This window comes from Serinus canaria, chromosome 6 (assembly GCF_022539315.1).
Source record: "Serinus canaria isolate serCan28SL12 chromosome 6, serCan2020, whole genome shotgun sequence".
NCBI lineage: Eukaryota > Metazoa > Chordata > Aves > Passeriformes > Fringillidae > Serinus > Serinus canaria.
Genome location: NC_066320.1, coordinates 30,549,362 through 30,566,887, shown reverse-complemented (window position 1 = coordinate 30,566,887; position 17,526 = coordinate 30,549,362). Strand labels below are relative to the sequence as shown.

At 40.3% G+C, this 17,526-nt stretch overlaps 1 protein-coding gene across 7 annotated transcripts in view; it reads left to right on the top strand.

Moving 5' to 3' along the window:
• ATE1 (arginyltransferase 1) overlaps nucleotides 1-16,846 on the top strand; it is a 70,615-nt gene extending 53,769 nt beyond the window's left edge. For 6 of the 7 annotated variants that reach the window (XM_030241088.2, XM_030241086.2, XM_018910557.3 and 3 more), the window contains exon 12: nucleotides 12,167-16,846. In XM_030241088.2, the coding sequence (XP_030096948.1) occupies nucleotides 12,167-12,345 (179 nt within the window). In that variant the 3' untranslated portion in view covers nucleotides 12,346-16,846. Of the gene's footprint in view, nucleotides 1-1,109; nucleotides 1,934-12,166 lie in introns of those variants that run through there. The other variant, XM_050976225.1, reaches the window with a different exon arrangement.
• Nucleotides 16,847-17,526: the final 680 nt, after the last annotated feature.

The following is a 17,526-nucleotide window of genomic DNA, read 5'->3' as shown; positions in this document are numbered from 1 at the left end:
TGGGGCTGTTACCCAGGTGAAAAAGCTTTATCCAACTTTTTAGGCATGGCCCACAGCAATCCCAATGGTGGAAGCTGTTTCCCACCTTCCTGTGTCTGCAGAAATTGTGTGAGCAGAGCTTTGAGAGCTGCACTTCAAAAGGACTTCAGTGCTTTTTCTGTCTTAACCATTTTGTTTGCTGAAGTTGATAAATTGGCTAAGCTAATACACATCTGTTCAACTTCCTGCAGATCTAATAATAGAGTGAAATCAAAATGGCACTGAATGGAATACATTAATTAAAATGAAAGTATTTTCTTCAGCACATTAAAAAAATAAATTGCACATAACAAAGGCATAGCACAGGCTCCTCTGTCTTTGTGTGTTCTTGGAGACAAGACTCTTTGCTCCAGAGGGTTTGGTTAATACAAACCATGATGGATGCAGAAGGGTGGGATAAAGGCAGAGAGAGGCACTTCTGGTTTTCCTGATCAGTTGTGATAGTAGAGTAAATTACAGTCTATTAACAGACTAAATAGTATTAGACTGAACTGACCCTTTGTAAACATCAGAGTGAAGGAGAGTTTCAAAGACAGGGATCTAAGGAAATTTCTTAGATGTCTTTCAGAGTTTGTGGAGAAATCTTTTATAGCGTGAGAGTTGTAGAAGAAATTAAGAATATGGAGACACAGCAGTTTCCTTCAAAGCATAAATGTGTCTGGGATAGGATCCTACAGTCAGAGGCAGATTGCTGCCTGCAGGTGCTAGGAATGAAGATGGAGTGAAGCAGAGTGAAGGAAGCTTTGGAAGTGAGGATCTCTGATGTGGTCAGGGTGTGGGAGCTGGCAGAGACATGGACAGAGGATGGGAAGAATTTTGCAGTAGTTCATAGAGGTAGAACAATGAGAAGAAGGGCTTGACAAGAGCAAGAAATAAGTGATGGTAGGATTCAAACTCAAGCATCTTACTGGATACCTGTAGAGGTGTGAAGGGAGGCTGTTATTTGGGTACACCATCTAAAGAGATTACACAGCCAAAGGATTCAGCAACCACCTTCCACTCCTTGCTGCAGACCAGGCTTTGCATCTGCCACCTCTGCACAGCACTGAGGACCTTTTTTCTTCCAGCAGAGTGGAAGTCCTTGGCAGAACTCGGGCTTTAGGCTGTGTCCAGCTGGTGTGAGCCAAGGTGATGATGGGCAGTGGAATCCAGAGGAGAGGATTTGTCTGTTCTGTGCCTTCCAGTGCTCAGGCTGTGGCTGCCCAAAGGACAGATGTTGACATCCAAAAAGCCTTTGAAATCGCCTTGTGTTCACATGCAAGCCTTAACCATGAGAATGAAACAAAACTTAAACCCAGGCCAGCACTAAAATCAGTGCCTGAGCTCCCCTTCTTGGGGGAAAGTCCTGGAACACCACACGAGGCTGTGGAGAGGTCAGAAAATCCTCACTTCACACTCACAAGAATCACTTTAAAAAGCCCAATCCATGGAATATCTCCTGACTTCAGAAGAGATCACTCATTTTTGAGTTACTGAACTAAAGAGAATTACTTCAGTTTTCCAGTCTTTCTCTGTATTGATCTTAGAATGTTTTTACATGTTTTTACCAGATTTTTAAAGCTTATAACTGAAAAACTGTTTCTTTAAAAGTACATCTTTATATATATATTTATCTATCCTGCTGCTCATAGTAAGCTAGAGTAGTAAAATACAAGTACAAATCCCACTATTTAACAACTTCTGGATCCTCTTAGTAGTGATTGCATTATGTATCTTAATGCTTCTTTCAAGCAACTGAGTGTTATTAGTTCTAGTAAATAAAACTTAAATAAAACCAGAAATCTACAGGCATGTGCAGTTATACCAAACTGTTTATTTTAAATGTATGTTTTTGTGCATAATGCTTTCACTAGAAAAGTAATTTGTCACAACTGTTTCAATAACTGTAATTTCTAGTGTTGTGTTTTTAAAACATTAAATGTACAATTTTTTAGTGCACTTTGTTGCCAAAGAGTATTTCAAGCAGGTTTTATATTGATTGTCTGGGTGAACACAAGTATTTTGTTGACTTTTTTTTCCCATCCAGTACAGAGACTGTTTAATTGTACACTATACATTAAAAATGTAGTATATTAGTGTGATAGTGGTGTTGTTCCCCTCCTCCTTTGAACAGAAAAGCCACAATCACATATTTGTGTCCTGGGAGTGAACGGTGGTTGCCATTTGGTCACGTCTCAGAGTTCAGGTCCCTGGCAAAGGGCTGTATCTCTGTAGGATGGATGCAGACAGAGGGATTAATGCAAGGGCCAGGATATGTTAATGTTTATAAGGGTGGTGTGATGCAGATTAATGTTTACAAGGATAAATGCACTGAACTTCTCGAGATGATGAAAATGCGGTCGCAAAACTGTCACAGATGGAAAACATTAAACCAATTGTTCAGAACACTGCAATCGTCTGATTTGGGAGAAATTGCTGCTTTGCTCTACAGCAACTGCTGCTTATAATTTTAATTTTTTTTAAGTTAGTTTTGTGTACTTCAGCGAGTTGGGAAACAGTTTAAATAAACTCTGATGGATCACGAACTAAAGTCTTCTAAAGAAGGAACTTTCCACTGTTATCACAGCTATAGGTAATAAATTTGAATGCTGTAAGAAGAAGAAATTGAATTCTGCAAGAAAAAAGACAGACATCCCAGTTCTTTCTAGCAGCTTCCCTAGAACAGACACATCTTACAAGTTTCTCTCTGTTTTTGATTAAGTTCATGAACACTTAGAGCCATCAGAATGCATCTTTCTAAATCCAGTGTGATCCTTGAGTGTACAAGATGTTTAAACAATGAAGATAATGCCAATAAGATGTAGCCTTATTGGCATTATCTTCTTTTTTCCCTCACTTTTTACTGTGTTTGAATTAAATTGAAATGACTGACATGGGGTTTTAGCCTCATATGCAGTGCTTCTGTAACAAAAAGGAAACATTATTGTGGGTCCTAAGCAACTGCCACAATGTGAATTGGTGTGTGGGTTAGAAAATACAAACTTTAATAAATATTTGTGATTTAAAAGTTTGGATTGCTTGAAATTCTAAATATATCTGCTTTTAACATATGTGTAGCAGACTAAACCAGTGCCCATTGAGCAGCACAATTGTCTGACTTCTGGTGGGGTGCATGAAACCTTTGGTTTGGACTGGGAAATTCTCAAAAATGTTTTAATCCAAGATGACCATCACAGAGATTATGAAACAAATGGATGTATTTTGAATTTTTTTTTTTTGAGGACTTTCCTTGAAAAAAAAAGGTATCTTGGCATACTTCCCTTTGCATTGAAGAGATGATGGGTTTGCACCTTTTGAACATTGTAGTATTTGATTTTCCAGCAGAATAATTCTGCTTGAACTTTTTTTTTTGGTTTTTTTTTGGGTTTTTTTTGGGTTTTTTTTTTTTTGGTGAAGATTCAGGAGAATGTGGGGAAGGGAAAGGACTGCCAAATCCTGTAGGAATCATTTTCCATATGCAGAAGGTGTTAGAAGCACAAGGGTAGAAATTAAAAGTTCAATAACGTGGGACAAGTAGAGCAATCATGCAGATTTATTTCGTGCTGAGGACAATGAGCGTGTGGGACTGGTTTCCAAATGTGATAAAAGCTAACAGCTGTAATTAGGCCCAGGCACAGAGCAGCCATGGAAGGGACACCACAGGCATGTGCTGAGCCACACTCCAACATCCACCAGGGAAACCTGTGCCAGGGTCAGACCTTCTGGAATGATCCTCGTTCACTCCCTGCTCTGGTGACCTCATCCCAGCTCCTCACGTGGAACCTAATTGATTCCATGTTTTAATTAATTTAGATAGCAAATTGATTGCTGTAATTTGATTTATTTAGCTGATAAGCTACTGCCAATTGCTTCAATTTTTCCTATTTCATGGTAATGTTTGCATTTGTAATTCTCAGCTTGACTCTTGTCTCTGGTTTTTTTCCTCCTGACTTGTCAGTCTTAATGAGGACTTTGCCCTTCTTCTTGAAAGATCCTCTTGCTGCTTTCTGCCACGTTCACTTCTATGCAGTTCAGGTATTTTAATAAATGGTATTTAACTCTCTTGCTCCTTCAGATATTTTTCCCTGTTTTCTTGCCATTGTTTATAAGCTGTAACTCCTTAAAGCATTATCTCTAACTTTTGTCTTTTGTACTGGCTTTTCATAAAAGAATGGTATCATGGAATGGTCTTGGTTGGAAGGGACCTAAAAGCTCCTCCAGTGCCACCCCTGCCATGGGCAGGGACACCTTGCACTGTCCCAGGTGGTTCCCAGCCCTGTCCAGCCTGGCCTTGGGCACTGCCAGGGATCCAGGGGCAGCCACAGCTGCTCTGGGCACCCTGTGCCAGGGCCTCCCACCCTCCCAGGGAAGAATTCCTTCCCAATATCCCATCTCTACATCCAGCTCTCCTGCAGCTTCAAGCCATTCCCCCTTGTTCTGTCATCTCCACCATCATGACCATCCCTGATCTTTCCCATTTAAGATGCATTACTGTTCTCAACCATTAATTACAGATTTAATAATGTGTTTGATGTGTCTCTCCCACCAGTAACAGAGTCATTTTGATTATGTTCCTGAGGTGACAGGTCCCATGCAAAGATACCTGTGCAGTTTTCATTCCCTGCTAGCCAGTGACTTAGAGTTGCTTTCCTGTGCTGTTTCCAAGTGCTTGTTGGATTTTAACTGTCTCTGGAGTGAAATTATAACTCAGAATACAGAACATTCCTGTGTTCTTTTAAATAACTTGGATACTTCAAGGAACAGAAAAGCTCAGCTGACAAAAGTTCTGAGAAGTGTGGAGGAGGCACATCTGATGCAGCAGAAAGCTTGGTCAGGTTCCTTAGTTATTTCCTCAGAGCAAATAAAACTCCCCAGAATCGGAGCTGGGCATTGGAAAAGCCTGTGTGGTCCATCAGAAATGGGTCAGGCCATGAATGAGCCTGTAAAGCTTTGACTTTGCCATTTCTGATCTGCAAAAATGCCTTGTGCAGGCTGCTGAGGGCCTGGAGCTGCAGTCAGGAAACCTGGGTTAGGGAGAGCATGCACAGGAATGAGAGAATCACAGGGGTGTGAGAACATCTCACAGTGCCCCTGCCTTCAAAACAGAGCTGTACCTGCTGTGGTCCTGCTTTGGGCCCTTGTCTGCACAGGGCACGTAAACTGAAGGCTGGAGGTTGATTAGATAACCAAAAAGTAAAGTTAAAATAGGAAAAAAAAAACAAAAAACAAACCCAAAGTGCCCTGTGTGTGTAGTTAATATTCTTCATTGGCAGTTCACATCCTCATTTCTCATATTTGAAGTCATCTAGAACAGTGTTAAAGATTCAACTTCTTTTGAAGTGACTACTTCATTTTGTCCTCTGGAACAACATCTAAAAGTAAAAAGTTATCTTTGTCAACTTGCCATTGACTAGATTATATTCCTTTTTTTTGTTGTTTTCATAGCATATTGACCTTGGAGGTACTGGATGCTATTTTCAGGTGGGAAGTATTCAGTCCCATTTAACAAACATTTTCCCAAGTACTACTAGGATTTCTGCACTGCATTCCTAAAAAGCAAGTCCTTAGAGGAATATCAGTACCAGTCCTTGGTAGGGCAAGAGGAAACAGCACCAAGTTGTACCAGGGGAGGTTTTGGTTGGATATTAGGAGAAGTTTCTTCATGAAAAGGGTTGTCCAGCCCTGGAACAGCTGCCCAGGGCAGTGTTGGAGTCACAGTCCTTGGAGGATTTTGAAAACTTTGTGGATGTGGCACCTGGGGACTTGGATTAGTGGGTTTGGCAGTGCTGGGTTAATGAATGGACTTGATGGTCTTTGAGGGCTTTTCCAACCAGAATGATTCTGTGCTTCTATGATTTCAATCTTGCCCTTCAGTAGACTTTTCCAGGGCAATCTATTGAGGTAGGTTAGAATAAATGTATTATGTAAGAGCTCCTGAAATAACCTGTGAGTTTTATACATGTTTTTTATGTGCATCTCGTTCGAGCGCGTGCAGTTGGATTTCAGTGCTGGGCAGCGCGGGCAGGGATTGTTTCCAGGTAAGGCAGGAGCTGTGAATCACAGCTGAGCCCCCGAGCTGCTGCATGAACAGGAGAGGTTTTCCAGTGGCCCCTGCTCCTGTTTGCTGCAGGAGTAGCAGGAGTTCCAGCACAATGAGAGATTGTTTCCGTGGCACAGCGGGGCCGGCGCGCTCCGCCTGCCGCTCCTTGCCACGGAGCTCCGCAGCGTGAAGCACTTGTAGGAGTTCAGGACCAAGCCCAAAGTTTGGGTTGGAAGATGCCTTCAGGATTTCTCTTCGTTGCCTCTTCCTGTCTTTTCCCATTTGAAGGATCCCTGTACCTGTAGGACTGTAATTCCCCTGTTTTAAGGATCATTGATGGTGTTTTGATAAAGGTGCATTTTTCCACTTACGAATATTTTTTTGATCAGTGCTTTCAAAAGTTCCTATTTTTGTTAGAGTAACTGCAGAGATTTGGCTGATTGAGGATATCCTGAGCATTTTACTGTACTTCCTTTGTGACTTGTGCTTTCTGGTTTTAATTAAGAATTCTTTTCATTGGACTTTTGTGTGTTGTTGTTTATGCTTCATTTTAACTGTACTCTTATTTTGGTTTGAGTTAGTATTTTTGTACCCCAAGGCATAGGGGCCTTTCATATTCCTTAATGTTTGAGTCTAGTTTGAAAGAAGCAATATGAGAAAAAGCAGATTTCAGCTCACTGTTTTATATAAATATGACTATTAATGGGTATTGCTGATTGGCCCTTTTGTTTTTGAGGATGACATCCTATACCTTGCTGGTGAACAAAAGAAATTATGCTTTAAATTGGGTAAGAAATGAGCTTAAATTCAAAGGTCAGAAAGATTTGGCTTCTGATTGCAGTGGAATAATTTTTGATTTCCAGTAATTAATATCTCCTATGGTTCAGTCATAAAATTTGAAAAGTTAATGTGTTTCTTCCTTTTGCAGTTTCTTTGTTTTAAAATCATTGATCATTAACTGTGACAAGGTCATGTAAACCAGATGTAGCTTTTCTTTACAAAAAAATTCAACAAGGCTGTAGTGTTCCTCATATAAATTAACATCACCATAGTGTAACCAGCAAGGGATGGTGCTTCTTTTTGCCATTTTTACACCTAGTTTGAAATCTTGAGTATCATGGAGCTTTTAATCTCCCTGTACATTTAATTTTATTTTTTTCTTCGATTGTAGAAATGGGAACATTCTGTTCATCTTCAAAAACTATGCATATCCTAAGTGCTTCAAAATTTAAAATTAAAAATCACAAGCAACATGAAACAAAATCAAAACCCCAGCACATCCGTGGGCTGGAAATGCAGCAGTTGTCAAGTGTTTAACTTCAGGCTTTTTGTTCTGTGGATTTAATGCTTAGAAGAAAAATAATTCTTTTGAGATTGTATTTTTAAGCAAAATGGAAATTGAATTTATAGTGTGAATTTCTTTCATTGTCTACTTTGAAAGTGAATCACAGGTTTCAGTTAATGAAACAGATTTAAATATTTTAATTTTTGAATTAGGTTGGTTCTTTGCCTTTTCCTTTCTTTCTTTCACTGTTTTATCCTGCTTTAGTGGAGGAAAAAAATCCAGGTTCTCTGTATAATATGGATGCAGAATTACAAAGTGATGATGGCCAAATAGTTTAATGATTTGAGAGAGTTGAAGGAGTATTTAAAGAAAATTAAACTTATGATCAGAAACAGAATAATTTCAGAGTTTAGCAGGAGTATCACATTTATTTGTGAGTTAGAAATGTCAGTCCTCAGACTTCTTGCTAATTCTGAGTCCATTCTGCACAGAAAATATAGAAAATATTTTCCTGTGACTAATGTGGGTTGTTTTGGAAATTGGCAGTTGTCCTTTCTCCTATTTAGAAAATGGGAAAGTCAATACATGTGTCACTTTGCTTTTAATTATTTCTTCACTTGTTTTCCTGTAAGTGGAAAAAAGCACTTTAAAGGAAAGTTAGATTGCTTCCATCTCTAGATGAGAAATTAAACAATGTCATTTTTGTGAGGAGTCTGTCCAAGAGAAGGGAAGAGGTGCCATGGCTCTAAAGAGGAGCAGCACAGGATGCTGCAGCTCAGGCTGCCCTTCCACATCACTGTTGATCAAAACCAGCTTGGCCCAGCTCAGCCACCACCAAAAATCTGGTTTAGTAATATTTTCTACAGAATCTTAGAGCCATCACCCTTTTTTCAGTGTGGTGTTGGTTCTCAGGCTCTGGCAGAGCTCACTCTGCACTCCAGGTCTCCCTTGTCCAGCTTTGCACGTGCTTACCCAGCTCTCTGAGCAGATGGAGCTGGTTTTCACTTCAGCTTGTATTAGGGAGTAATAATATAGCTTAATGCATGTGAAGAATAAAAATATTTGGATGTGGGCTTCCCCAAATAACGTTAGAAAAATGCTAATCCACCCCTGAGCTGTAAGAAAAGGACTGTGAAATTCTGGATTTCTTTAAAGAGCACACTGCTGTCCAGCTTTCTATTGCTCTGGATATAAAAGGTGAAATCACTCCTCCTTATTTCATGCTGGTGTTTCAGCAGGAATGCTTATCAGCATTTCAAAATGATGATTTGGCTTGGGAGGGAGCTTGTAGTTTTAGGGGGAAGTTGAGTTGGGTTGTGCAGAGAAATAAGGACTGGACTGTCCAGGGTTTGTCGGGCTTCCTGCTCCTCGTGTTCCTCTCATCCCCGGAGTGTGGGAGCCTTTTTTGGGTGAGTGCAGCCTGGGGCTGCCCTTTAGGTGAAGATGGATGAGTGAGCTGGGTCAGGAGCTGTGACCAGAGCCTGCCACAACACCCCATTGCATGAGAGGCTTTGCTCCTTGCTTTGTTTTCTGCTGGCACTTAGCAACGTGTCTAAGTGATAGCCTTTGTGTTTTCAGAGAGGAAATCCTCCATGGGTGGATTCCATTTAGCAGTGGTATGGGGCTGGGAACAGAACATTTTAACACCTCTGTGCAGTCTTTATGGGGTCACAGTGGCAAGGTTGAATTAGAAGTGAAATCTCTCCTATATTCAAATTTCAATAGGCAGCTGCAGCATAAATAATTCACTGCTTTGCAAGTATAGGGGAGAAAAGAAAGAAGTGACAGGTAGTTTATTCAGTAAGAACTCACCTGTATTTTTATCTCTGAGACTTACAGGATAATATTTCTATTTTCAGTTGGCAGCTGCAGTTGCCCAGTTCCCTTTAATTACAGGAACTTTCAATCTACATAATTGATTGCTCTGTATTTTGTGTATCTAGCAACCAGACTAAACTGATGGATGTAACTGAATTAAGGGATGAAACCTTGTATATTTTTTGTGTCAAATGACAGCGTCTCTTCTGTAGACTATAATAAATCAACAGCTCAGGAGGTGAAAAATGAGAGTGTGAGGAGAAAAAATAAGCTCTTTTAAAAAACTTTTTAGTGGTAACAGTACTGTATTCAGTAACTACAGTAATGACTAAAATTGCCCTTATATGCTGTTCCACTATCTGATCAGTCAGGGTCTTTCCAGAAATGTAAGTCTCTAAATAAAATTTCCTCACTAAAGCTTGGAAATAAAAGGGGTTTTTTCTTATTTTCAGCAAGGAACTTTTTAAATAAAGCATTTGGTCTCATGTTGAATTATATTGCTGCTGTATCCCAGCATCAGCCACTCAGGGAAGGCCTGCTTGGATTCAACTGGCATCATCTTGCCTAGAAAGCAAATTTTACCATGTGCCACTCAGCAGGAGCAGATATTTAATTTTTCTTATTGGGAGAGTAACTTCTTTGTTAAAGTGTGCCAGACCCCAATCTGCTTTTATTTTCCATGAAATTATTTTAAATTTATTCTGCTTATATTTAAATTGTGTTTAAAGGGAATAGTTTCCTGAATTCCCATGTTGTTGCCTCCAGACCAGCAGCAGCTGAAAGGTGGCTGAGTTTTGACTTTCAGATTTGTTATGATGGTGACACAAGTTCCTATTTGCCATCTCTAAAAGCTTAACTATGTACCTGACATTATTTTACTTAACATCTCAGTAAAAGGTTTCTTTTACAGATGGAGTTCAAGTTACATACATTTAAGTACTTTTACAGAAGGTTATTTTTGTTATTGAAGCTTTGATTTTGAGGGGAGTCAGTGGAAGAACAGATAATCATTGTAGAAATTTGGAATGTTATTTTTCTTTGCAAGGAGTAAAAGTGGAGGAAGGGCACAAATGCTGAGCAGCAAGAGCAGAGTTCAGCTCAGCCAGGAAAGCTGCAGTGAACCCAAGGTACAGTAGCTTTAGTCTCTCACAGAAATCAAATCTGGGGCCAGCAGCACTGCAAGCCAGGAGATGAACTCAGCCACAGTATCAGGCTTTGGGAGTTTTTGAAATCAGTGAGTATCAAACAGTGAGTAGGGAGCAGCTCTAAAGTGCTTTTGGCACAGAGCTGTGAGGGCTCAGCTTGGCCTAAATCCATCCCAGGGCACAGATTGGGGGTCAGTCTGGAGGTGCAGTAAATAGAAACTTTCCAATTTAAGAAGTTAAAATAACTTTACACTTGTGTCACCTCCAGAGGCTAAACTTGCAGATATTTTCCTTGGTGAGCTCTCAGCAAGGAGGAGGATGTAACAGAAGAGGCAGAAGGGCTGGTGGTAAAACCAACCCATGGGATATCGGGGGGTGTTGGCCACACATCAAAAACCTGATGGATTTCAAAGAGGGAGAGAAAGCCATTAAGTGTTTTTGACTTGGTGTTTATCTAAAGCAATTGCCAACAATAATTAGTGGGGAGCACAATCTTAGCAAGGACTACTCAGATTTTGTTCCTTCAAACCATGTTTTCCCAGTTAAGTCTTAAGAAAGACATTGTGCTTTCATGTCAGGAATCAAAACACAGATAAAAGTAATGAAGTCATTCCAAACTTGGTAAAGCAGCCTTCATTAGGTTTCACATACTAAATTCAGGCAATCAGCAGGAAAAAAGTTTATAGACCATTTCTGTGGATGAACAGGGGCAGGTTCTTCAGAGTGTCTTGCACAGAAAAGAGTTTCATGCCCTCCTTTAGAACATAAAGAAGCATTAATTAAAAGCAGAAAGAAGGCCCAAAATACTGACATTCCAGTAAGCATCTCAATTATTACTAGAGATGCTTAAACTGATTTTCAAACTGATGTTTCAGATTCTAGGTTGACTCTTGTTGGTGACTTTTTGAACCTAAAGTTCAGAAAAGTCCAAGATTTCTTTTCCTATTATTTTGTAATAATTTTACTAATTTATCCTGCAGTGACCTCAGATGTGTGGCACATTCTCTGAGTTTCTTTAAAGAGTTTTCTAGCACTGTAGTGCAAATTCTTCTGACACACAGCAGCTATGTGATATTATTGTTCAGCAGTAGGAACATCAATGGGATTCATAAAAATAAGGAAGTTTTAACTTGTTCAGTGACACTCTTATGTGTATGATTCTGGATAAATTAAAGCACAAGGGGTCTGTATGTGAAGGAAATAAGGTTTATTTGTGGTGTGTGTATCTTTGAAGAGGAATTGTGTTGTACCCACCCAGGGAGTGTTGATCTTCAGAGCTCAGGGATCAGACTTAGGTAAGGACATGTAACCCCTAGATTGAAACTCAGAACCAGGGTAACTGAGGGAAAAGCAGATTGGGGCTGGAGGGCCAGGGAGTTTCTCCTGGGAAGGTGGTTTATTTCCTGATGCTTACCTTAGGAAGCAGCCTGAGGCTTCCTGCTGGTTTTAGCACCTTTGTCCCAGCTGGTGTGGTGGGTTTTGCAGGGGGTTCTGTAATGACAAGTCTCCCCTTGGTCAGTTCTGTTTGAGTTTTTCCCAGACAGAGTTTGACTTCTGGCTCCAGGAATGTGAATTTTTAAATACAGCAGTAGAGGTGTTTTCAGAAATGCCATCCATCACCATGAGAAGTGTGTGATGCAGGATTTGCCTCTCCTCACACTGCAGACACAGTTCCTTTGCAGGCTGGCTTTGGTGCCAGCCACCATCCAAGAACGCTCTGCAGCTCAGCTCAGCTTCCATCTGCAGATGACTTTTCTTACTTCATGCAGCTCTCATGATGCATATTGAAGTTAGGGGCATAAATCCAGGTGCTGTGGACCCTGTAAATAACAGGTTTTTGTGTTGTGCTTGCCTCTGCAGTCGATGAAGGTCGCCTGAAGGAGCTGGGCAGGGTGAGGGTGCTGCACAAGAGAACCGTGATGCCTTACAGCATCTACAAGAAGAGGAGGAAGGGGCCCAGTGATGAGGCCAGTGTCCAGCAATATGCAAGCCTGGTGGGACAGACCTGCTCAGAGAGAATGCTGCTGTTCAGGAGTTGAACCCCCACGAGATGGCATTTCAATGGTTCCACATTTCATTGCACTGCACTGGGTGATCTGTACCATATTTGTGTGCTGGTGTGCCCACTCAGACAGGCTGAAGCACAGGTGTATATAGCCAGGCTTGTGTCAATACATGGTACTGTGTGTAAAGGCCAGCTCCAATAAATCTTACAGTACAGCAAGGCTTTAGCAATATGAGTTTAGAAGAACACGCTTGCAGTATATTTTAATTAAGTAGTTCTAGCCTTTCTATGCATTATGAATAATTCTAAGTATCTAAGCAAAATGAAAAACAGGTGGGTTTGGTTTTTTTTTTGGTAGAGATGAAGGTTGACTAAATCTAGGTTAAGAATCATTAAGTTACAGATGTTTTCAAATAGCACCTTGGGTATCTGTTGTTAAAAATTGCTGTGAAATTTGTGCTCAGATTTGTATGCTCCTAAAATCTTGCAAGAGGACTGAAATGTGCTATTACTTTCCAGCATGATACCATTTTATTTCAGCAGTATGTTTAAAAAACAGGAAGGAATTATTTTCACTGCACATTCTTCATTTGTTTAAAGCAGTAAGTCAGTGTCAGAGGTCCCAGTGAGTGTAGGAGTTCGTGGTAGGTTCTCAGTGGCAGGGGATGCAGTGCTTTGGAAAACTTTTCCCTTCAGAGAAGAAGCAGAACAGTTGCACTATAAATATACCAAAGATATGCAGCCAAGTGGCACAGTGGTTTTTGGTTTAAGCCTTATCCTTTGTCTAACAAGAGTGGGTATTTCAATGCACATGGCTAATGTGAAATAGAGCTTGGGAGGTTTATCCTGCAGCTCTCAGTGCACATTTCAGAACTATGCTAACAAAAAAAAAGACTTAAGGTACCACTGCTGGGTTTTGTTGCAGGTGCTTTTTCTCTGTAGAATTGTACAGGAACACTTAAATACCATATTCCAGCTTTTTTACTGACTGTTTTGTTTCTGGTGCAGCAGCTCATGGGTTAACATCTTCAATAACATTTTAGTAAATACTTCTGTTGGAAACACGGGAAGTTGTGATCCTTTATGAAAGCACTTTATTATCTCATATATGAGCGTTGTCTGTGTCCCCATGAAGTCACATAAGTTGGAGGAATTTGGGGAAATAACACTGTTGTATAATTCAGTAATGTATTACAACATTGTAACATTACCAATGCATTTGTGCTTCTTATCTTCTTGGATAACAGGGGCTGGTGTTTACCTTGAATCACCTTGGAGTTTCCTGTTAGCCTTTGAACAAAGATTCTGGTTCAAGGATATGAGGGTGGTTTTCCCCCAGAAAGGAAATAAATAAATTCAGTTTTACCCTCTAAAGGTTACATCTCCTGTCATTCATGGATTCATTGATTTAATTTTAAACACTTGGCCACTATTATTAATCATTAATTTTTATGTGGAGCAGACGTACCAACTGGGAAATCAAGTGCAATGCAGGTTTAACTTTGCTTTTCAAATCTGTTTGATAAGAAATTAGTGTATATTGCAATGTTATTGATAGTACAGCTTCAACAGCAACTTTAAAAAGTCCTTTTATGTTTTATTAATTGGGCTGTGCAGTATTGATGTGCTCCCAGTCTGCAGCAGAAATGGTCATTCACGTCAGCCTCGGATCTGGTGTGTGTTTATCAGTGGCCTGGTACTGAGAGGTTTCTTTGCACTGTACCTTCTGGTTTGCCCATGCCTTACCTCAGCCTCCTGCCATGGGGAGAGCCACTGAACAATCCTCATGAAGATTATTATGAAGAATTCCTTTCTGTGGAGAAAATACTTTTGCCACTCTGTTAAACAGTGTAACATTTTCTGCCTACACAACGTGCTGAGAAGTGGTGATGCTCATATGGCTTGCAACCAAAATAAATGAGAAAACCTTTTTGTGTGATACAAAATCACTTAACAGGCACTGAGGAGTTTCACTATGAATTGCAAAATCTTAAAGGTTATCAAAGCCATTTGATGATGGCCTCGCTGAGCTCCTGGAGAAGTTAAAGTTTCTGTTCAGTGTCAAGGGAGCAGAATTCATGTCCCCACTGAGAGTTCCTGGAGAGCTCCATCTCTCTGTGCCCCTATTTGTTACTGATATGCCTTGGATTAGACTTTCATCTGATGCTCTGTTTCTCTTGGGGAGCTTTTAAAGACTGCAGTTAAAGGAAAGGGAGAGAAGTATCAACCTAAGAACTGAGCACAGCTTGAGGTTGTCCCTAGTGTGAGCACTGGAGGTAAATGAGCATTTCCTGTGAGTCTGAAATGGTGCTTTCACTTTGTGACCTCCCCTGGGACTGCAGCACCAGGGCACACTGGGCTCCTGGCTCCTGCTCAACTCAAATATGGAATTATATTAAAAAGCAGAACCAGGCAACACCGAGATTGACTCCAGAACTGAGTTCATCTCCTGTGGTTTGCTGAGATCTGACTCACTTCAGTGTTATTTTAGAAGGAAACTGGGGTAGTATTTTTGAGAACTGATGCCTCTATCCCTGTTTTTGGAAGGGAGACAGAGGCTGAGGATGAAGTTCTGTAAGTTTTGCCTGTGACTTCAGTGGAGCTGAAAATTCACCACTATTACAATATTATTTAATATATTGTAATTGAACATTACTGAATTTAGAGCTATTTAACTTAGCACAAACTATTTTATAAAAGGGGTTTTTTTTGTGTGTGTAGCTGGTTTGTGGGAGTCCATCTCCAGTGTAAGGTTGCCTTGTTCTGTCATCTGTTGATAAATGAGCATAAAAAGGTGGTAAGAAAAGGCAGAGTTGTGACCAGTGCTAAAAAATGCCGTTTTTTGTTTTAATTGGAAAGAAATGGGAAGCTTAAACATGTCCAGCATCAACACGTGTCAGTAAATTCAAGAACCTGCATGTTGAGTTTGTAATTGCTTTTTAGCAGGCCTGTTTGACTTGCAAGTGTAGAAAATAAAGTTATTTCCAGTCTCTGTGAATTATTATAAGAAATAATAGCTCTGAATGTGATTTCTGCATTAGCTTGTAGGAATTTCATTATCCTGGAGGTTGACCAAGTGTCCAGTGAACAGCAAAATCAAAGAATCCATCAAAGGGTAGCAGCCTTCAGAAGAGGGAACTTGCAAGTTTAAAATCATGCCCAAAACTCATGACCTGTATTGGAATGAAGTTTTAGTTCCAGCCAGCCAGATTAATGAAGAGATTGCATGAAATATAATTCTTCTTTTCTGAGTAGAATAAAATAAAGAGACTTTTCACAAATGGAGACTAGACAGGACCAGCTATTTATTTGAATTCAACTTGGTTGAACAAAAACCTGTCCCTGAATTAAGGAGCCAAACCAGCAACACAGAAATTTGGGTTGTGTGCATAAAGATGACCAAACATTGCATCATTTTCTGACTGAATGGGGCACAATTCCAGCTAATTCTGGATTCCTGAAGACTTTTCCCAAAGCCCAGCACCAGCATGGCTTGAAATGTTGGTGGGGTTTCTTCTGTTCCATTGCTCCTGTGGAGTCCACATCCATCAGTCTTTTGAGATTCTGGGAATTTCTTTGCCAGGTGATCACTCTAAAGCTCCAGCCTGATCAGCCAATGTTTCTGAGCTCCTTCTCATCCTGGGTGTCCCAGATAATCCTCCAGGCACAATTAAGTGCTGTCCTGATCAGACTCTCCACTCAAGCCTTAATGTCTCTCTGCATTTGGAAGGGTGAAGGATTTTCAGGGCAGAAATCTTCACTTTTCAGAGAATCACCAACATTTCCCAAACCACTGTAGCCACATCTTGTACCAATATATTTATAGAGCTGCACCTTCAGTCACACTGAGTGCAAAATGCTGAATTACTTTTGCATTTTCCAAATGATTTGGGGTTTTTGAAGTTAGCCAAAGTGATGGATGGTAGGAGCAGATGTACAATAGTAACTCATCCTAAAAGCAGCTAATTGTGGTCAGTGGGTTTCTAAATAAAAGTGTTCTAGACATTAATCTACTACATACATTTTATAGTACATTTAAAGCTCATCTCATAAGAGCTTTGTTTTCTAACAGCATTAAAATAAGAATGGAAATTATTAAATTAACATGTAAGCCTGAATTCAGTATTATTAATGCTCTCAGTATTAATACAGAACAGTCTTAACTCTGAAAATGCCCTTACTGCTGATCTCAGACAAGTAGTAGCTCAGAAGCTTTCTGGCTGTATTCTTTCTGGTTATGTTTTACTGTTTTGATGTTTATTCATTTCCTTATTAGAACTATTCCCATCAGGTTTTTGTACTTCCCATCAGTTATTTCCACTTCAGTTTTGACACATAATACATGTGTCTGCCAAAAGTCCTGCTGAGAGATTGCTATCAGGACAAAAGAAAGTGTTGGAAAGTCTGTTAAGCAGTGAGAAGAGAGCAGGGTCCACAGGGACAGTCAGTCTGCAACCTTTGTGCTGCAGAAAAAGCAGGATTTATTTATAATTTAGTCCGCTGCAGGCTTAAATAAATGTGTCAGATTTCATTCATTTCCCTTTGTCTGTGACATCTGATTGTCATTGTCCAGGAAGAATCAATGGGGCATTGTAGAACAGGAAAATAAATTCATAAATGCACTGCATTTGTGGCAGCAAGCTTGAGTTAAGGGATGAAACCCCATGAATTCTCTTGGAATCCTCACTCCATGTCTGCACAGGGACAGGGAAGTGGGGGCTGGATGGGGCTTTCAAGGAGTTTTTGTTGCTGCTCCCCTGTCTCCTCCAGGCTGGAGCAGAGCAAGGACACATCCAGCACCCCAAGGGGATCCCTCACTGTGTGCACTCATCTCTAGCAAAGCTCCTGGGACTGATTCTGTGCAGCAAATACTGAAATATTGCAAGTTTTGACATCCTCTATCTGATTGTCATCCTTTAGGTTGCAGTGACCCTGCTTTGGCTGGTGCAGGGCCACCCCTGCAGCAGCACCAGACCTTCCTGGGGACTGCTGCCAGCTCAGCCTGCTGTGTTTTCTTTAAACTAACAAATCCCAATTACCTGTCCAAAATTTGTGGTCTTAAGATAATTTATTGACCTTTCTTAAATATTGTCCCACTGATCCACTTTTTTAGTGCTTGCTCTAGTACCAGCTGCTCCAGTAATTGAAGCAATAATTATTTCAGTTTTTACATTGGCAAATAAATGTTAAAAATTTTCAACACTATAATCACTAT